This window comes from Sus scrofa, chromosome 17 (assembly GCF_000003025.6).
Source record: "Sus scrofa isolate TJ Tabasco breed Duroc chromosome 17, Sscrofa11.1, whole genome shotgun sequence".
Lineage (NCBI taxonomy): Eukaryota > Metazoa > Chordata > Mammalia > Artiodactyla > Suidae > Sus > Sus scrofa.
The window spans coordinates 61,413,050-61,433,289 of NC_010459.5; the positions used below are offsets into that span (position 1 = coordinate 61,413,050).

Sequence of the window (20,240 nt, forward strand, 5' to 3'; positions counted from 1 at the left end):
GCAGCCGGCACGGGAGGGCTGGCCCCGAGCCCCCGGCCTCGGAGGACCTCCGAGCCCCAGGGTGGGTCTCTCCCGTGGGGCCCGGGACGTCCGTGTCCTGTGCTGCCCGAGGGAGACAGGCTGAGCAAAGCAGCCCTTTGGGCGAATCACCGAGCTGGTCCCAGAGCTTCCAGAACAGGCCCCTCTGGCCTGCATGGGGCCCGCGGGCTGTGGTCATGGCAGGACCCAGGTCTGGAGGAGCTCAAGGACCCTCTGGGAACCTGAGCACTGCACCTGCCTGGAGCACCTGCCCCGCCCCCTCCCCAGTGGCCATCCTGCTGAGGCCCAGCGGTGCCCTCGGACGGGGTGGGCAGCTCTTCTCACCAGACCAGGCGTGGTTGGAACGGCGCCCACTGACCCCTGCTGGCGCCCGGTGCTGCCTACCTCCCGGCCACCCCTGGGAGCCCAGGAGGCTGGCACCTCTGTTACCACCTTCCTCCTCCCCGCTGAGTGCCCCCCCTCCTGCCCAGAGCCAGACCTAGAAGGAGGCCGTCATGGGTGTGGGTGGGATGGGGACGGGGTGGAGGGGACTCTCCCGCCAGGAACAGGGCGTCCCCCCCGACAATGGGTCACCCCTCTTGGCTGCCAGACCCAGCTGTGGCACGGGCCCCTGTCCCCCAGATGAGTGCTGCCGCCCCCTCTGGCCTTGCCGTCTGGTCCCCTGTTGCTCTGCGTCTCCAGGGAGGAGCCCGCGCTGAGCTCAGTAAACGGGGGTTGGTCCGCGGCCTGAAGCAGGCGCTTCCCAGCAGACTCTCTCTCCCCGAGAGCTCTGCCAGCCTGGACCTCTGGGGGGCCACCTCCATCTGGGGCTGGGGTCTCCTTGCTGGGGGCTGCTTTGCGGGGCCGAGGCTGGCAAGGAAGGGACAGATGGTCCCTTCCCTGACTGAGTCTCCACATCCAGTGATGCTGGCAGGTTGGGGAAGCCATGGAGCCAAGACTTCAGACTCGCCACACCTGCCAGGACTTGTCTCAGCAAATTGTCACCCCACACCTTCCGGATCCATACATGCCAGGCCATGGCCTGGCAAGTGCCACCTGCCTACATCCCTGGGAAATGCACGAGGCAGCACCCACGTGGTGGGTGGGACAGAGGGGCCAGGGGAAAGGTAGTCTATGCATCTGTGGCTCAACGGGAAGCAGGGTGGCCTTGGGGTCCATGGGGACTCAGGCTTGGCTGAGCAGGGGACAGCTCTGAGCATCGGCCACAGCGTCTCCTGTCTGGGACGTGGGCACGTGCAGGGTCAGGGGAGATGCGGGCGAGGTCACCCCTGAGCAGGAGCACGTGTCCCGTGTGCTTCTGCCTCACTTAGCCGGTGTGGACAGAAGTGCTGTGTGTTAGATGAGGGCTCCGCCCAGGGCCGGGGGTGGACGTGCTGCAGTGGTCGCGTGTGTAGCAGTGGATCACGTGCGTGGGCAGTGGCTCCCGTGTGTGGGCAGTGGATCCCGTGTGTGGGCAGTGGATCGTGTGCACAGGGTTATTGCTGTGAGCGGATGAAATCTAACGATCGAGAAATCAGGGGAGGCTTCTCAGAGGAGGTGGCCTTGCTCTGATCCTTGAGGAGCTGATAGAATGAATGGTATTTTGTCCTCTTTGGGACCAAGGACCTGGATTTCCTGAACGCTGCACACACGTCTACCTTGTTTCGAGTAATCGCAGATACCACTCAACACTCTCGCTTCCTTTCCATCAGAACATTTCACGGAGCGCCTGCTTTGTGCTCGAAACCACCAGGGGTGCTGGGGAGACAGAAGCAAACAGTGCAAGGGGTGTCCCTGCTTGTGTGGGGCTCACTTTGTGGGAGGAAGAAACGGACAAGGGAGACTCCGCACGAGCCAAATCAGCTCTGGCAGCGGTGTGTGTTATAACGAGATAGGGTCACGCACTGTCCACAGGGGGCCGGGATGGGGACGGAGCGGTCAGGGAGGCGCCCAGGAAGGGTCCCTCGCTGGTGTGCCAGGGCTGGCGTAACAGAGGACACCTCTGGGGGCCCGAAAGCGGGAAGTGCATCCCCTCTGAGTTCTCAGACCTGAAGTCCAAGGTCCCAGCACGCCTGGCCCCGCCGTCCCCCCGCCACAGGGACGGACCCCACCCCTGCCCAGCCGTCCTCCACCCTCTGCCGCCTGGTGATGAGTGTGGCCGCCAGGCCCAGGAAACAGAGGCGGGGAGGGGCGGTACCAGCCGACGTCTGTCGGCTGCGCAGAAGGAGAGGCATTTGGGGGCCTCTGGCCAGAAGCAAAGGGGCAGGCTCCAGAGCACCTTCTAGAAGTTGGCAGAGGGAGGGGCCCACCCTTGGACGGCTTGTGGGGGTCTGTTCCCAGCGTGTATGTATCTGTGAACAAGTGGCAGGTGTGGGCACAGGGACAGAGCCCAGGCCGGCCGCCTCCCAAAAACAGGAGGCAGAGGGAGAGACCCAGGGATCTCGAGGGCATCCGTACTTGCTTCCCGTTCTTTTGTGAGTGATGCGGAGTCGTCGCCTAGGCAGAACCTAGACGCCAGGCCCCGGGGACCCCACAGTGCCGGCCGGGCACCCACCCTGCACCTTAGCACATCTGAATCCGGGTAATAGCATTTCTTTCCAGTTGAGAAGGCGAGGCTGCGGGTTCCTCTGAATTCCCTGGGGTCGCAGTCATGGGGGTCACGGGGTCTTGGAACTCAAGAGAGGCTCTGCCCCAGGGGCCCAGGCCCACCCCACCCCCATGCCGGACCCTCTGGACACCAGCAGGAGCCGGGATTCACGCTGGGGTGAGGGGAGGGCTGGTGCGTGGCCTGGGGGCAGCCTCGGGGGGCTCTGCCCTACCGGGGCTTCCGTGCCGCAGACAGCAAGGAGGGCCTCGGGCTGCCATTCTTTAAAATCCTGTGCGAGGCAGACAGCACCCATCTTGGGGCCTCATCCAGCCATGGGGCCACCCCGGGCACCCCCAAATCTTTCCATAAAGGCCAGCCCTCTTTAGCCATGAGGAAGCTTCATTTCCTCATCTCAGAACTGGGGCCATGAGGAGTTTTTCTGTCGTGGCTCATCGCTGACAAACCCGAGTAGGATCCATGAGGATGTGGGTTTGATCCCTGGCCTCGCTCAGTGGGCTAAGGATCCGGCGCTGCCGTGAGCTGTGGTGTAGATCGCAGACGCGGCTCAGATCCTGTGATACTGCGGCTGTGGTGTAGGCTGGCAGCCGTAGCTCCGATGGGACCCCTAGCCTGGGACCCTCTATATGTCGCAAGTGCGGCCTTAAAAAGACAAAAAAAAAAAAAAAAAAGGAAAAAGAAACGGGAGCCTGAGTGTCGCCTGAGTGAGACAAGTGCTGCCCTGAAGCCAGAGGAAGGGCCTGTCATGGCCCTGGGCCCGACCCCCCTCTGGAGTCTTTTCCGGGGGCAGCTCTGGAGAGGCCCTGCCCCCCAGGGAACCATGGGCCACCCACCTAAATCCGAGCTAGAGGCAAACACAGATCAGGCTGCTGTGTGTCCCAGACCCTGCGTGGACATGCTCTCACCAAGACTTGGGGTGAGCGTTTATCTGCCGGTCACTTTTAACCGAGCGGTCCCTGTGCTTGTCCGCTCTGACCCGCAACCTCTCAGAGACCCCCTCCGCAGCGACACGGTGACACCTGATGGGAAGGAACTGACAGGTGACAAGGTCCCTGAGAGCGGGGCTGCAGATCAGGAGGGCCTGGCGTCTTCTTTGGGGCAGCTGCTGGGTGGGTCACAGCCCCTCGCCAGCGCCCCCACCTCCGCCCCAGAGCAGGTGGCTTCTGAATCTCAGGTGGATCAGATGAAATAACTGAACACGAGCCATCTGTACTGATGAGCGCATCCGAGGACTGCGGGCTGTGATTGCCCTGAGACCGTGGCTGGCCGCACCTCCCTGCCCATTGGGCCCTGCGCTGTGCCCAGGCCGCCCTGGCTGCCACCCAGTCCTGCCCAGGAGCCACCACACCTGTGTTCCCTGGGCCTGGGCTCTCGTAATGACCCCCTTCTCCTGAGCGCCCCCTCCGGGTGCCCCCATCTTGCTGGGTTTCCAGGCACCACCTCATCCCCCCTCCCCACATTGCCCCCTCCCAGGGTGCCTATGACCCCTGCCCCGAGATCATGAGCTCCAAGGGGCAGGATGTGAGGGAGAAGCCCTGCTGGGCCCTCCTCCTAGCATCTTTCGGAGGGAATTTTAACTGCTGAGCTGGCGCGGGGCAGGGTCTTGCGTGACCGTGGTGTGTAAGTGCCAGGCCTGGGGGTGGCGCCTGCACTGAGGATCCCCTCCGGGAGCCACGAGCACCAAGGGGCACTGGCTTTGGGATTCTCAACACATCCTGGTTCCCAGCATTTCCAGGGCTTTCCGAACGCCGGCCTCTCCTCAAGGCTGTCACAGGAAGCGGCGAGCCCGAGAGCAGAGGACAGCGTTTCCTTTAAAGAGAGACGCAAAGCGCTGAGGCCCTTTGGACTCTGTCATTTGGAGACAGGCCAGCAGAGCCGCACATGCAGCCCAGGGGCAGCCCAGTGCTCCCCCAGGCCCATTCCTGCCTCCTGGACCTCCCACCACACAGTGGCTGCAGGTGACACTTTCCCAGCCACGCCCGTTCATTGAGCCGGGCTCGGCCGGCAACTGTGCACAGGCGTCCGTTCGGGTGTAGTCACCACCGTGGCAAACAGGCCTGGCGCTGACCCGGGGCTCACGGTTCCGGGCAGCAGGGGGCCCTGCAGGCAGGTCCAGGGCTGGGCCTCCCGGGGGAGTAGCTGGGCTGCCCCCATGGGGTGGCGAGATGGAGGTCTGACCTGAGATGAGAGCCTTCACCGGCCCTGCCCTGCCTCCTCTGCCAGGAAGCCCTGGCTGCTTTCTTGCCCCTTGCCTGCACCCCTGCTGCCTCTCCCTCAGCAGCCTGGAGGGCCTTGCATTTCAGGATGGGGAGCAAGGGCACCTCCTGGCAGAAGGAAGAGGCATCCCCGTGTGTCCCCTCTGCTGAGAACGTGCGTAGAACCTTGCCCTGGCCTGCTCAGTGGCTCAGACCCACCCCACCCCGGGGTCTGTGCGCAGACTCCCCTGGCTGCCCATAAGTGTCTGTCTTCTTCCTTCGCGACGTCTCACCCTCCCCACCTGGCACCAGGCCGAGGCTGCCGCCACCTCCTGTTCAGACCGTGATGGCACCTGCCCAGGTGGTGTCCCTGCTCCCGCGCCGCAGTCTGCCCTCAGTCAGCAGTCAGGCCGTCCTGCCCACGCGCCGTCCAGTCCTGGCCGCCCGTCTCCCCAGAGTGAAGCCCAAGCCGACCCCTGCTCCCTCGCACCCTCCTGGCCAGGCTGGAGCACCCGCCCCAGGGCCTTTCGCCGCCTCCTCCGCTCACAACATCCTCCCCACACACCCGCCGGCTCCCTGAGCTCCCTGCCCTGGCACAGAAGCCCAGCGGGGCCGTCCTGCTTCAACGAACACACCCTCTGCTGCTTTCCGCTGCCTCCTTTCTGCATGGCCTTGTCGCCCCTGGGGTGACACGTTTTGCTTGTCCGCCGTCTCCTCCCCCAGAGTGCTGGTTCTCATCCGGGGTGATTCCCCTCAGGGACATCAGCCACGTCTGGGGACAGTTTGGGTGGTTACACTGCAGTGGGGGTGGAGGCCAGGGGTTCATGCACAGGACACCCCACGTCCAGGCCCCACGGAGCCCAGGCTTCTAGAACCGGGGATGTGGCCCCTCTGTGGTCAGGTGAGAGGTGCGTGCACGCAGCTGTGGCTGCCACACCCCCAGTGGCGAGGTCTGTGTGTCTGTGACCCGGGCTGTGGGGTCAGGAGAAGCCGGGGTGGCCCTGTCTCCCTGGACGGGACAGGACCTCCCGTGTCCCCCATCCGCCCCCAGGCCACTCCCCACTCATGTTCTCCCCAGATTCCTGGACTCACAGAGTCCTCAGTGGTCACCAGGTGGCGCCCTTCCCTCTGTGCCCAGGGGCAGGGTGTCCAGCACCGCACCCAACTGCGCCCATCAGGAACCAGAGGGGTCTGTGCGTCGTGCCCACCCCCGCCCCCAGGCAGCAGGCCCTACCCAAAGAGTTGTAATTTTCTGGGTTTTGGCCCAGCTCAGTGGAGCAGAAACCAAACCGGCTATAGGGTGAGGAGGGGAGATGGGCTGGCTGGGGCTTGGGGAGGAGCCAATAAGGCCCCCAGGTGCCTCCCCCCCAGTGTGGGCGGAGCCAAGGGGGTGCCCTGAGGCCGCTGCAGAGGGCACAGAGCTCAGCATGAGGCTTCCCTGGGGAAGGGGTGGGTTTCAGTGACGGACTCCCGGGAAGCCAGATCCCAAGGACAGCGGGCAGTCGGGAGGGTGGCTCTCCTCCCCGACCCCACGGTGTGCAGCTCTGACCTCAGACTTGAGGCCCTGGGCTAGGGTAGGGCGGGAAGAACTAAGGGCTCCCGGGCTGCCCGCATCACACGCTGCCCCCAGGCTGCGGGGTTCCCAGGGGGAGGGCGGCTGGGGCCTGCTGAGGCTCTGGGTGCGAGTGGGCTCCGCAGGTCTGATCACCCTGCAGGCCCAGTGTGGAGCCCGTGCTGCGGTCAGCACGGCTCCAGTATCTGCCTGGAGGCCTGTCCTGGTTCCGGGGGCACACGCCTAGGTCCCAGGCAGCAACTTCCCAAGAGCGCGGCCTGTTGTCCTCAGTGGCCGCTCGGCCCATGCCTTTTGGGATGAGTCTCCACGCACTTCACGTGGGCAAGGCTCCTCCCGCCTCGTGGCTCCTTCCACGGCGCCCGTCTTCTGGGCCCCTAGTCGCATTCTCGGGCCCCAAGCGGACGCCCGAGGGCTGAGCACATGAGGACCAGATGCAGGGAGAAGGCCCCGCCCTCAGTGTGCGCTGTCTCGCAGCAGTGACCCGCCACGCCAGGGATGCGCTGACCTAGCCAGGGACAGGGACCTCCCCAGCAGCCACCCTGATGCCCTGGGCTCATTCGTCTGCCCACCTGAGTGTGGACTGCTGGCCTCTCGGCCTCGATTTTCACCCGCGTGCCAGCCACCTGGTGGGGTGATGCGCTCAGGGCGCTGTGGCATGCAGCCCAGGAGCAGTGGGACAGGCGGATGCGGGCTGGGTGCAGGAGGGCCGAGGGCTCATGGGGCGCAGGAATCTTTGATGCTTTTCTAGGGCAGGCCGGCCGCCTGCATTATTGATGGATGTTCTGCAAAATTCAGATGCTGAGCTATGGGGAGGTGAGCAAGTCCCCAGGGACAGCTGCTTGAGGTTTTCTTCCCTCCTCTTGAACTTGAAAATGGCCAAACTGCATTTGAATGAATTCACTGTGGCCCCACTGCTGCCTGGCTCCAGGGGCATCTGGCCGTGTTCTCTGCACCCAGCAGGGGCAGGTGGCTACCGCTGGGCAGTGGCCCCAGCTGGCGGCGGGGGCCCTGCTCAGGATGCCCCACGGTGGTGAGTGGCTGTTACCCACTGGCCTTCGCCCCCGCCTCTAGCCACCCACCTGTCCCCGGCGGGTGGACAGGGAGCGCAGAGGCAGGAGCAGCAAGATCAGGAATGCTGGCCAGTCTGGAGCTCGTCCAGGTTGCTGGGATTCAGCCTCTGATGGCCGGGCCCCAGGCACTCCGCTGGCCAGCCCAGGACCCTGAGGGAGTCACCTGCCCCTCCCTTGACCCAGTCTGACCCCGGCACAGCGGGAGGGCCTGGCCCTGCTCACAGGCTGGCCAGGGTGCAGAGTGTGGTCTGTGCCGTCACCAGGAGGGGGCGCCAGGGCAGCAGCCGGCTGGCTCCCGGCCCCTCAGCTGGCCTCAGGTGAGCGTGCAGTGCACGGTCACACAAGGTCTGAGAAAGGCTTCTTAAATAAAACCTCAAAACCCCACCCACGCCAGCCCCGCCTGCAGAGAAAAGATGAGACGGCTACCTGCGCTTCCCGGGGATGCCCGTGGGACCTGCCCACCACCCTCGGCCTCTAAGTAGCACCCCAGAAGGGACCTGGTGAAAGAGAAAGGGATGACCACCATGAAGTCTCAAAAAGATGCTTTCTCTTAGAAAAAGAAAGCGCAGGGGGCCTGGTCGGCATCCCCCAGGGCGCCCGGGACGCGCCAATCCTGTGCCCGCCCAGGGGACACACTGGGTTCCACCACGGCCCCTGCCCTGTCGCTTCCTCCTGTGGGTTTTCTTGCCGCTCCCCCCACCTTGGTCAGGAAGGCCCCCCGTCCGGGCTCCCAAATGCAAGACTGGGCACGCCCCCTAGTGGTGGCCGGCTGCACAACATGCTCTCCCACAGGCACGCACGTGCATGCACACAGGCGGGTACGCCACGCGTGCACACGTGGATACGCACACACACATGCATCCTGACACGCGTGTGTGTACACATACACACATACACGTATGTGCGTGCACACTGGTACACAAACACTTGCATACCTGGGGGTATAGAAGTGCATACGTGTGGCACACCAACGTGCAGGTGCACATCTGAGCACGTGTCCCTGCGTCTCTGAGATGTTTGCTTCTCTTCAGCGTCTTCTGAGGGCGGCCGCCCCCAGTGGTCCCCTGTGGAGGCCGCGACTCCACGATTCTGGAGCTGAGAACGACTGCGGTTTTCTGAGGGAACAGTCTTCCTCTCCTCTGGTCCAATCCCTCCCTTGGCTCTGGGCCTGAATCCGCTGGTGCTCCCGCTCGGGCCCCTGGCAGGGGCGGCCAGTCCCAGGAGGGAGGTCAGGGGTGAGATGTGATGGCTCCTATCGCCTCTGCCCGCTGAGGCCCCACCTTCCCACCGGCCGGTCCCACAGAGCTCTGACGGTGGGGCCACGGGGTCCCACTGTCCACTTTGAGAAAGGCTGGCAGGGGCGGGACATTTCAGGTGCCTCCTTCTCCCCAGAGGCCTGCGGGTCCTGGGGTGACCACGCACTGGCCTCATGGACCACGGAAGAGCATCCTCTGCCGGCGCTGGAGACGGAGGTCCGAGACCGAGGTGTGGGCAGGGCTGGGTCCTTCCGGGGGCTCGCGGGAGGCCTCCCGTGCTGCTTCCAGCTACCATCATGTTGCCGCGGCCCCTGGGTCTCTTGGCTGGTGGTCACCCCGGTCTCTGCCCCGTCTCCCATGGCCGCCACCTCCCTGCGTCCTCATCTTCTCTTTCAAGGACACCTGTCACTGGATCTGGGTTAGGGGCAGCCGCATTTGGAACAGTGTGCAGGCACGTTCTGGACTCCAGAGAGAGCCCTGAAGTCTGGGCTCTGGAGCCCGGCTCGTGGGGCGAGGGCAAGCGGAGGGCAGCCCTACTGATGCCTAGAGGAAAAGCAGCCTCAGGAGAGAGGGGTTCTGGTGGGGGGCGCAGGCATGGGTGGGAGGCCTTGTGGATGAGATGGAGCAGAGCGTGCGAACAGCCCCGCACCGATCCTGGGGCGGGGGCTGTCCCTGAGGGGAGGCCCCAAGTCCCAAGGAGGCCCTGTCCACGTGGCCACAGCAAAAGTGGGCAAGGGGGCGGGGGTGAGGCCAGCCTGCTTCAGCTCCCGGCACCAGGCAGGTGGGTCTTGGCCTTGGTTCCCCCTCTGGGACGGGAGCTGTGATGCAGAGGCCATTCCAGGGGCGGCGTCTCTGGCCTGGGCCCGGACTTCCATGGAAGGCCCTTTAAAAGTACACGGTTGTCAGGACTGATTTCTAACGAAGGCGGGTGTAGCAGCAGCTTAAACTGCTTTGTGGAGTTTGTTTACTGAAGAGCGAGGAGGTCCTGGCCCCGAGGCGTCATCTGAACAGCGCCGGGCGGAGGGCATGACTTTGTCCACCGTGTGGGGGTGACTCTTGTGTGGCTGCGGGGGGAGCCCTGCCACAATACCCCAACGGAGGCCATAAGCGTGAGGCCCTGAGTCTGTCCCCAGGTCCTGTTGGTGTCCCGGGGCTTGGGGACAGTGGTGCTCTGGGAGGCCAGGGAGGGCAGCAGCTGGTCCTGCTGTTGTCCTGCATCAGACACCCCGTCATCCCTCCGTCCTTCTTGAGAAATGGATGGCAGTGATAGGTGGACCTGACCTTCTGGCAAAGGAGAGAACCAGCTCCAACCAGGTCAAACAAACAAGGAATCACTGACTTATGTCATTGAACACAAAGTGTGGCTTCAGGTCTAGCTGGATCCAGGTGCCTCATGGGGCTTCAGGACTCACCTCCTTGGTCCTCTTCTCACCTCTGTTTCCCTCATTGGTGGTGTTTTCAGGTGGGCCCTTCCCATGTTGTAGCCAGGATGTCCCCAGCCTCCAAGACTGTGCCACCCAGTTTAGCAACCACGAGGGGAGAGAGCCCTGTCCCCCTCTAGGTCTAACCAGAGCAGCTCAGACCCCACAGCCATCCCTGTACCAGTGACGGGGCCTGGGCAGCGAGCGTACTGACTGGTCAGGCCTGGGCCGCCTGAGCCTCTGTGGGTGAAGAGCAGACAGGGGCCTGGGGACAGATACTCCAATCAAGAGCCACTCATGAAACCAGCTCAGTGCCCAGCAGCAGCCCGGGAGCCTCGAGTCGCACAGAAGGCCCGGGGCTGTGGGGACAGCCCCTTCCGGGGCCCCGGCCTAGGCCCTGGGCCTGAGCTCTGTGACTGAGGGCGCAGTCAGACAGGGTCGCAGCAGCCCCTCTGAGGAGGTGACATCCAAGTGCAGGAAGGGCCCCAGGTGCCGCCCTGTCCAGTCTTGGGAGGGCGCCGCCCAGATGCTCGCAGCTCAGATTCCAGGTCACCCAGGAGGGAGGAGAAAGTGAGATTTGTCAAGAGCAGGAGAAACTTGGGTGAGAAAAGAGAAGTTTCCCAAATGAGGCTGCCCCCCCGCCCCGCCACCCGCCTTGTGGGAAAATCTGCTTGCTTTCTTTTTTTTTTTTTTTTTTTTTTGTGTGTGTGTGTCTTTTTGCCGTTTCTTGGGCTGCTTCCGCAGCATATGGAGGTTCCCAGGCTAGGGGTTGAATCGGAGCTGTAGCCACCGGCCTACGCCAGAGCCACAGCAACGCGGGATCCGAGCCGCGTCTGCGACCTACACCACAGCTCACAGCAACGCTGGATCCTTAACCCACTGAGCAAGGCCAGGGATCGAACCCGCAACCTCATGGTTCCTAGTCGGATTCGTTAACCACTGCGCCACGACGGGAACTCCCGATATTTCTAGACTTTTTAATGGTGGCCATTCTGACTGGTGTGAAGTGGTACCTCATTGTAGTTTTGATCTGAGCATCTTTTCATGCCTGTTGGCCATCTGCATGGCTTCTTTGGAGAAATATTTAAGTCTTCTGCCCATTTTTTTGATTGAGCCGGCTTTCTTGTTATCGAGTTGTATGAGCGTTTATAGACTTTGGAAGTGAAGGCCTTGTCAGTCCCATTGTTGGCAAATATTTCCTCCCATTCCGTAGGCTTTTTCATTTTATTTACAGTTTCCTTTGCCTTGCAAAGCTCATGTTTGTTGATTGGCTTTTATTTCTGTTGCCCTGGGAGACTGACCTGAGAAAACAGTGCTACAGTTGATGTCAGAGAATGTTCCGCCTGTGTTCTCTTCCAGTTTGATGGTGTCGTGTCTTGTATTCCAGTCTTTAAGCCATTTCGAGCTTATTTTTGGGTGTGGTGTGAGGGTGTGTTCTCGTTTCATCGACTTACATGCTGCTCACCAGCTTTCCCAGCACCACTTGCTGAAGAGACTCTGAAAAAGAGCAAGAGAGTAAACATTTCAAGCTTTGTGATCTCATCACAGCCACTCGGCTCAGCTGTTGTGCACAGTCACCCACAGACGATGTGTAAATGAATGGACACGGCCGTGTGCCAATAAAACTTTATCGACAAAAACAGGCAGTGGCAGGAAGATCTGGCCCAAATGTACTCGTCGGGTCCCTCAGAGCCCCCTCAGTGACTTCTGTCTGCCCACAAAGGTCCAGATACCTCAGTGGGCTCCCAGGAGCCTCAGTGGACAAGCCCGCTGTCCTCAGAACCTCTGTGGTCACCCCAGGCCTTGGGGAGCCTGAGTGCATGTTCACGGAGCACCTACTGTGCGCAGGCCCCACATTCAGCCCTGAGGACAGGCGGTGAGCAGGGCAGCATGGCTCCTGGAGCTCAGCTTGCTGAGGGACACAGACAGTGATGAGATGACGAATGTCACAAGAAACGTAAAACCAGAACAGCAGTAGGAGCGGCAGGTGCAGAGCGGAAAACGGACCCCGCCTGCCTGTGGCTCAGGGGATTCCATGGAAAGGCAACGTGAGCAAAGGCCAGAAAGACAGAGGCAATGACTAGCGGAGAAACAGAGGTGTCCCTGAGAAAGAGCGCGTGCAGGCCCTGGGGCGGGAGGACGTGGCAGGTCTAGGGAAGGAGGGAACTTGCAGAGGGTGTAGGGAGCCTGCCTGGAGCCGAGGCTGGAGAGCTGTCAGCACTAGCACACACCGCCTCCTGGACGCGGGTATGCATCGGGTGGCTTCTGCTGCATAACAAATATCCCAAACTTAGCCTAAAACAGCACCCATTTGTTTCCATTTATTTAGCCATCAATTCCACAGCTGGAAACATGCTCTGGCCTCGGCTGGGCTCATCATGCATCTGTCATCAGCTGCCAGGTCGGCTTGGGCTGCTGGTCTGGGAAGGAGGAGGGGATAGAGAGACGGAGGAGAGGGGGGGAGGGAGGAGGGAGGGGAGGGTGGAGACGGAGAGGGAGGGAGGGCGGGCATTTGTGACCTGCCTGCCATCGCCCTTCCTTCTGGCGCCTGCTGGGAACCTGAGCGCGTTTCAGGGGCTCTCAGGGCAGGACACGGGCTTCTCCCCGACGTCTCAGGGAAGCAGGACTTGGTCACTCCCGGAGGTACATTTCCCCAAGTCCCTTTCTGCTCTGGACCCCAGAGCCCTCCCCCCTGCAGTAGTGCCAACGGGAGGCGGGCTGTGGTCCCGGGGGAGAGCTCCCATGAGGCTTGTCCTCCTGTCGCAGCGGAAGCACCTGTGACCTCTGGCCAAGCAGGGGTGTGGAAAGGCCACCTCTGCCGACTCGAGGTTTCTGTGCCGGTGGAGCGGCCAGCGAGGCCTGGTGGGGAGGCCGGGAGGCCCCTCGGTGCCTGGGAAAATCCATTCTTTCCGTCAGGCTTTGTCCTTTTCACCTCCCGCCTGCGTCTGAATGCTGACCGCTCCTTCCAGTCCGCCTTGCGGCCCAGGCGTGCTTTGTGTCCGCGGAGAGGGCAGGGCTTGAGTTTCTGGCCTGCAGCTGCACTTGACATGCTAAAGAAATCAAGTCCCTGCAGACACGGCCTGGGGGCTCTTTGCAAACTGCCCGCCCCCGGTTCTGTAAACCCACCGCCGTTCTGCCTGGATCCACGCCTGCGGAAGCCGGGCGCTGCGGTGAAGGCAGACACCTCGGCACCCTCGCCAAGTTCGTTCTCCACCGGGTCACCCACCCGCCCAGCGCCCTGCCTCCGGCCGACGCGTCCCGTCCCAGGGACACCTCTGATGAAGTAGAAGCCGCCTGTAATCTAACACCCAGGCTGACGCTCTGTCCTCTCCTCGCCCCTCCAGAAAGTCCAGCAGTACACAGTCATCATCCAGGCCACCGACATGGAGGGAAACCTCAACTACGGCCTCTCGAACACGGCCACCGCCATCATCACGGTGACGGACGTGAACGACAACCCGCCGGAGTTCACCGCCAGCACGGTGAGTGCGCCGTCCCCTCGCAGCCAGGACAGGCCGCGTGACTCGGCTTGCTTCTCTCGGCTGCTGCTGGGCGGGCAGACGGACAGCCGGAGGCTGAGGGAGCGGAGCCGGCCTGCGGGGCGGGGCCCCATCTGGCACAGCCACACCGGGTGACGTGGGACAGAGCGGTCTGGACACTCCTCCTGAGTCAGAGGAGTTAACCCGGGTGTTTGGGCTTCGGCGACAGGCTGACATCTCAGCCACTTTGGGGTGTGCGTGTGGCTGTGTGCGGTGGGACCGGCTGCAGGATGCCCGGGGAAGGAGGGCCGCGGCCAGCGGCAGGCCAGGATCTCAGGGTCGCCTTCCCCCGGCAGCCGCCCCTTCCCCGGGGGCGTAGAGCAGATGAGGGAGTAGCAGTGACAGTAAGAACTAGAGCCCAGGAGTTCCCGCTGTGGCTCAGCAGATTAAGAACCTGACTAGTATCTATGAGCACGCAGGTTCAGTCACTGGCCTCACTCAGTGGGTTAAGGGATCCTATGCTGCCATGAGCTGTGGTGTAGGTCGCAAATGAGGCTCAGATGTGGTGTTGCTGTGGCTGTGGTATAGACCGGCAGCTGTAGCTCCGATTCAACCCTAGCCTGGGAACCTCCATATGCTGTGGGTGTAGCCATAAACAAAATAAAGAACTAGAGCGCAAGCGACACCGTGGACCTCCCCCCAGTCCCCTGCCACCAACCCCAGGCACTGGCCAGGCCTTCCTGATCAGCCTGTGGTTCCGGACCCAGTTATGGAGAAGGGTGCTGAGGCTCAGAGAGCCTAAGTCACCTGCCCAAAGCCACACAGCCCACAAGTGGAGCAGCTGGGATTGGACCCCACCAGCTGTGCTCCCACGGGGCGGGGACGGGAGAGGGCGGGGAAGAGAGGCGGGGGACAGAGGGGAGACCTCTCCTCCGGGTGGGCGGGTCGGGTTGCCCTGAGAGCATCTCGCAGGCTAGAGCCCCTCTCAGTAAGCCTCCAATTCTCAGGTCCCCAAGTCCCACATCCCTGCAATCCCGCCTCCTGTGGTCCTGCCCTCCCTGCATCCCGCGTCCCAGTACCGGCATCTCACCTCCCGGAATCCCAGGTTCTGGGTCCAGCAGGACCTAGCGGAGGAGGGCGGTCCCCGGAGGTGGCCAGGCGGTGGGGGCGCAGCGCCATCTGGTGGGCATATGGCAGATCGCCCGGCAGAGGGAGCCGCTCAGACCCCTGCCTGCTGGTTCGCGCTGGGACGGCTTCCGCGCTGTTTGCGTCCGTGCCAGTGGCAGCGGCAGCGTCCGGGGAGCGTGCACCGGAGGGAGGCCGATCCTTGTCCGCTGCACTGAGGTCTAACGTGCCTGCAGCATGAGGCACGAGCCCTGAACAACACACCCCAGCCGCACCCCAGCCCCGTCCCCCGCGGCGGCCCCTGCTCCACCGTCCGTGGTCTGAGCCCTGCCCGTCCTGGGGCGTCAGGTAAACGGAGCCCCGCGGACCCCTCGCTCCGCGGGCGGCGTCGTGTCCGGTTGTATCAGCCCAGCTGTCCCGCCCTGCCGGGTTAGTTCCGCTTTCGGCTTGGATCCTTGGGGACATTCGTGAACACGTTTTCATTGCATCGTCCTGCTTCATCTGATCGCCACCTGTGGGGTTTTAAATTCAGTTTCCCTAGTAATTCACAAGATGGGCAAGCCCGCGTCCTCGCGGCGACTGGCGGCTGAACAGGGTGTAAAGGCCTCGCTTTGAGGAGGAAGGCCCCTCCTCTCTGCCCGCGTCCCTTCTCTCGCCGTGTGGGTTTTTCCCGCTCATGTCACGTACTGGAGACCTGTCCATGTGCGGAGATTCTGAACGGCCTTGGAATTTTTTTCAGTGTGTGCTTAGAAATAATTTCAAGCTCACAGGAACAGGGAAAGCACAGCCACGGCCAGCGACCCCGTGCCGTCGCCGAGCCCACTCTTGTAGTTGTGTCCCCAGGACTCCTCCTGAACCGCCTGAGGAGGCTGTGTGATGGCTCACGTCTCGGGGCTTCTCGGACCGGCCGCAGTTGTCAGGGAAGCCGCTGCCACCCCTCCGTCCACCAGACACAGCCAAGGCCCAGAGGGCCGAGTCCCAGCTGCCCGAGGTGACTCGGTGAGACTGAGCCTCGTCCCCCACTTCCTGGGGCCTCACCTTTGTGCCACACCCCTGTCCTCTGAGAGCCCAAAAGAGTCTTCCACCCCTTCTGAGATGGGACATCCTTGTCTCCCCCAGCCCCCAAGTGTCTGCGCCTGCCAGCCCCCCACCCTGTTTTTTTCGGCTTCCGCAGCCCCAGAGAGGGGCCCCGGGCTGCCCCCACCCCCAAGCTCCCGCAGGGCAGATCCGCAGGGGACGCTCTGCCCGCTGTCCAGGCAAGGGTCCGGCTTCGGGGCCTCGCCCAGGTGGCTCTCCTGCTGCGTGACCGTCATCCGCCACACGGGAGATGCCCACTGATCCCCAGAAAGGCAGGTCCCAGACGGCCAGCAAGGAGTGGGGGACGAGGCCAGCCTTCCTGATTGCGTGTTTGCACTGGGGGTCTGCTCCAGGGGGGTGAGAAATCCACAGGCTGTCCCTGGGCACAGGAATGACACTGGGACGGAATTTGCAGCTGACCCGGGAGGCTCCTCAGAGAGCGTCCCAGGGGCAAGTTCCCGTCTCCACGCCACCTGAGGACAGTCTGCCCTCCCAGCCGTGCCCCAGAAGGACCCCTTCCAGGCCGATGTCCCCCTCTGCCCCTCTCTGGCAGTTCCCCCCCAAGAGGCCAGGAGGGCCCTGAGGCCCAGCCTCATTGGAGTCAGACCTCCGGGGCAATGGCGTGCCTGCGTGTGGCTGGGTGTGGACAGGACACCTTGGGGCGGATGACAGGCAGGGCCCCAGGACATGCCTGCTGGGCTCAGAGGGGGTGTGGGCGGAAGGCCCAGAGCTGGCCACACCCCCCACCAGCCCGGCTATTTTGATCGAGCTTAATCAAGAACAATCAGCAGAAGCTGAAGAGGTGGGAGGTGCGAGATCCGATTCCCATTCTTAAATGTTACCTGAAAGTTCTTTTCTCTGGGCCTGCGGTGGGCCTGCTGCCGCTAAGAAGCTGTCCTGCGGGTCGGCGGGGCCCTGGGCGCGGCCCTCCCTGGAGGGTGGCTGAGGGTCTGCAGGACAGGGCTCAGGCCCCAGGACACACCGCAGACCCTGCCTTGGGCTGCCCCTTGCCTGGTCCTCGAGTCCTGGAGCAGAGCCCTAGAGACCAGCGTCCCAGCGGCCTTCCCTTCCTCCAGCCCAGCCCCCACCACCCACACGCTTGCCCCCAGAGGGTCTCCGGGAGTCAGGAGACCCTGCCCCCCTCCCCGCGGTCCCTCTTAGCTGTGTGGCCTTGGGCTCATAGCTGGACTTCTCTGTGCATCAGAGTGTTTTCCTGAGCGTGACACCGTCTCAGGGTTGAGCCGGGAGCAGCTGGGAGCAGGAAGTCTGTTCTCTGCCCTGAAACCGCCAGTGGTAGCTGAGCCCTGCCCGGATCAGGTCCGCCCCGCGCGCTGTCCCAGCCCCGCGTCACCGGTGAGGGGCTCACGGCAGAGGCGCCGAAACCGTTTCCAGTCCGGCTTCCTCATCTGTCAGGAAGGGGCGGGCCGGGTCCTTCGGGCTCATCGGACTCTGCCTGACGGAGGGACCTCGTTTGTAGCGCGTCTGCCCGGCCGGCCCACCCCCATCCCGAGGCGCGCAGGGATACGATTAGGCTCAACATTGAAGGGGCTGCGCTCTTGGTGGCTGCCCTCCCGGCGTCTCTGGGGACAGATGGGGCGACAAGCACCCAGGCCCTGCGTCTGCCGGCCAGAGTCCACACGCGCCCCGCTCAGAGGCGACCAGAGGCCGGGCAGTGACTTAGGGCCCTGGGCGCCAGGGCTGCGGCCCCACATGTTGAAGCCCTCTTGAAGCCCAGTGCCAGCCTCGGAATGGCCTGCCTGGCCAGGCAGAGAGCCAGCCTCAGCCCGGGGTTTAGACCGGGGTACCCGGGCTCCCCCAGCCTGAAAGTGGCCCCATCTGGCCGGAGCCCTGAGTCCCTGATCCCAGCGGCTCTTCAGCCGCGCCCACAAGCCGCGAGAGGGGTGACACCGACTCGGTGCGGGTCCCTGAGGACAGCAGTCTGGCGCCCAAAGGAGTGGACGCGGCGCCTCGGTCACCCAGACACCCTGCAAAGCTCTGCCCTGCAGGGTTCACCAGAACCGCTTCTCCAAGCACCTCGCGCCCTCCCACCAGGCCGGCCGCTTCCCAGGGGCGGCCACGCTTCCCATGGTCCTTCAATGGGGCGGGATGACCACGTCCTCGTGCTCCCGGCCCCCACCCAGCAGAGCTACGTGCAGGGGGAGGGACCGGGCTCCCCAGCTCCTGTGCTGACCAGCTGCTGGCCTTAGGCAAGTTCCAGAGCTTTCTGTGCCTCGGTCTCCTTGTCTGTAAGATGGGGTTGCAGTCCCCAGATGTCAGTCACTGAGCAGGTGCCCACACACAGCGAGACTTGGTGCGAGGCCAGCCCTGTGACCTGTCCCGAGGACCCAGCGTGGGAGAGGACCGGACTGAGCAAGGTGGGGAGGGGAGCGGGGGCTAGCGAGGGTCAAGGGCCCAGGCTGAGCCTCAGCAGCACCAGCGATGGTTTGAACCCCGAGGACAGAAACGAAAGCATCATTTGGGGGGGCATGGTGTCCCCCACAGAACAGGGGCCTCGGCTCTGGCGGACAGGTGCTACCATTCTCTGTCCTCCTGGCCCTGAGTCCTGCTGGACTTCCCTATTCTCACCCAAACCCTCCGCTCTGCTGATGTGACCTCCCTGGGGCAGGGCCCAGGCGCATTTCTGCCAGGAGCTGGGATTGTGCTGGAAGGCCCAGGCGTGAAGAGCAAATCCGCCCTGCCTCTCGGGAGGGGAGTGCATGCAGGTGCTGGGTTAACGTCTCGGCGAGAAATTCCGTTCTGATGCTCTTAAAATCCTTCCTTTCCCAAAGAGCCACCTTTGCATCCCGTGGGGCACGGGAGAGGCTTTCCCTGTGCCTGAAAACCCAAAAAATTAAATTAAAAACTCATCATGGCTAGGGAAGGTTAATAAGAAAATCCTAAACCAGACTTAGCAGCTTAAGGCCCTTCTTTGTGAACCTTTATTAAACTTGCATGAATTAAAACAGACTGTGCGAATAAACTTCCCCCAGAAGAGTCTGGAAGGAATCGGACTCGGGGACACACAGCTCTTCCGCTGCCGTGGAACCACAGGCCTGTGATTCTCCAGGGACTGACCGCAGCAGAGCGGGCGGAGGAGCCCAGCGGGACCCTCGCGGGCACGATGCCCCCCCAGAAGGTGCACCTGCAGCTCAGCCCCAGCGGGGGCTCTCAGATGACAGCAGCAGAACCCACCCTGGCTGTCTGAGCCGAGGCCGCAGCTGCCGGAACTCGTGAACAGCCACAAAACGAGGGCTGGGTGCATGGGGGCGGTGGGCAGCGCCCATCACCACCACAGGCCACAGAGACCGAAGCTCCCATCTCCGACGCTGGACAAGGTGCTACCCCCCCGCCTTCTGCCACTGCAGGCACCAAAGCGCAAGGCCTCTCTGCTGCTGTGTCTCCCTGGCAGGTTTGAGATCACCTGACCAGGTCGTGGCTATAGTAAAGGGTGAGAAAGCAGGTTTCTGGAGAATGAAGAAGGACATTTAGAAGGGGCTGGAGAGCCAGGCGCCCTAACTGATGTCCACCTCACTGACCCTGGCAACTGACACAAAATCTCCTCATCTCACAGAGGCTGAAGTCCTAGATCTATCTTCAGGCACAGCTGGATCCAGGCTCCAGCAGTCACTAGGAGCCTTCCCTGAGTGGTGCTTCCTCTGGGCTGGCTTCACACTCAGGCTGCGTGTGGCATCTCTGACCCACCCTGACGCCTTCAGGCCCAGGTGGTTACCATCCCAAGGCCAGAGACGGGGGGCACCAGAACTGAGCCCTAAGTGGCTGCTGCAAGCCGTGCACCCCTTTCTGAACTGAGGTGAGGGCCAGGCGGTCTAGAGCAGGGATTTCCCCGACCTCCTGTAAAGGGCATGTAGCAGGTATTGTCGGCTTTGGGGGGCCTGTCAAACTCCCCAACTCTGCCATGTGTATAAACAAGGCACGTGGCTGCCCCTAATGCCTTTATTTACAAAAACAGAATATGCAGCTGAACTTGGCCCTGTGCTGTGCCAGCCCCTGTGCCAGCCCGGCAGACCCGCCGCGCCCCTGAGAAAATGAGGCTGCGAGGCCCCCGGACCAGAGTTAGGGATCCCGGTTGCCCCCCCCCCGAATTCCTGAAAGGTGTGAGCTGGCCGCTCCCCCCACCCCCGTGGGTCTTCAGTGAGGGGAGAGTCCCTGTGTTCAAGCCACTGTTGTCTGGTTTTGAGTCACCTGCACCTCAGGGCCCCGGCCCTGACACTGCCCGGGGCTAGAATCTACACTGCTCAGGGCGGAAACCACTGCAGCACCCTGGGACCCGCAGCTGCGCTCAAGGTCCCGGTCTCTCGGAGGCACAGGCAGCCCTGAGGGCGCGGACCGGAGCTGGGGGCAGGGCCCGGCAGCTGGCACCCACGGCAGGTCCCGCTGCTCCGTCTCGCCCAGAGCAGAGG

General features: G+C 63.1%; 1 protein-coding gene across 2 annotated transcripts in view; it reads left to right on the forward strand.

The window, feature by feature from the left end:
- CDH4 (cadherin 4) overlaps positions 1 to 20,240 on the forward strand; it is a 494,919-nt gene that overhangs the window by 453,814 nt on the left and 20,865 nt on the right. For both annotated transcript variants that reach the window (XM_021078205.1, XM_021078206.1), the window contains one exon: positions 13,483 to 13,620. In XM_021078205.1, coding sequence (XP_020933864.1) covers positions 13,483 to 13,620 — 138 coding nt within the window. The remainder of the gene's footprint in view (positions 1 to 13,482; positions 13,621 to 20,240) is intronic.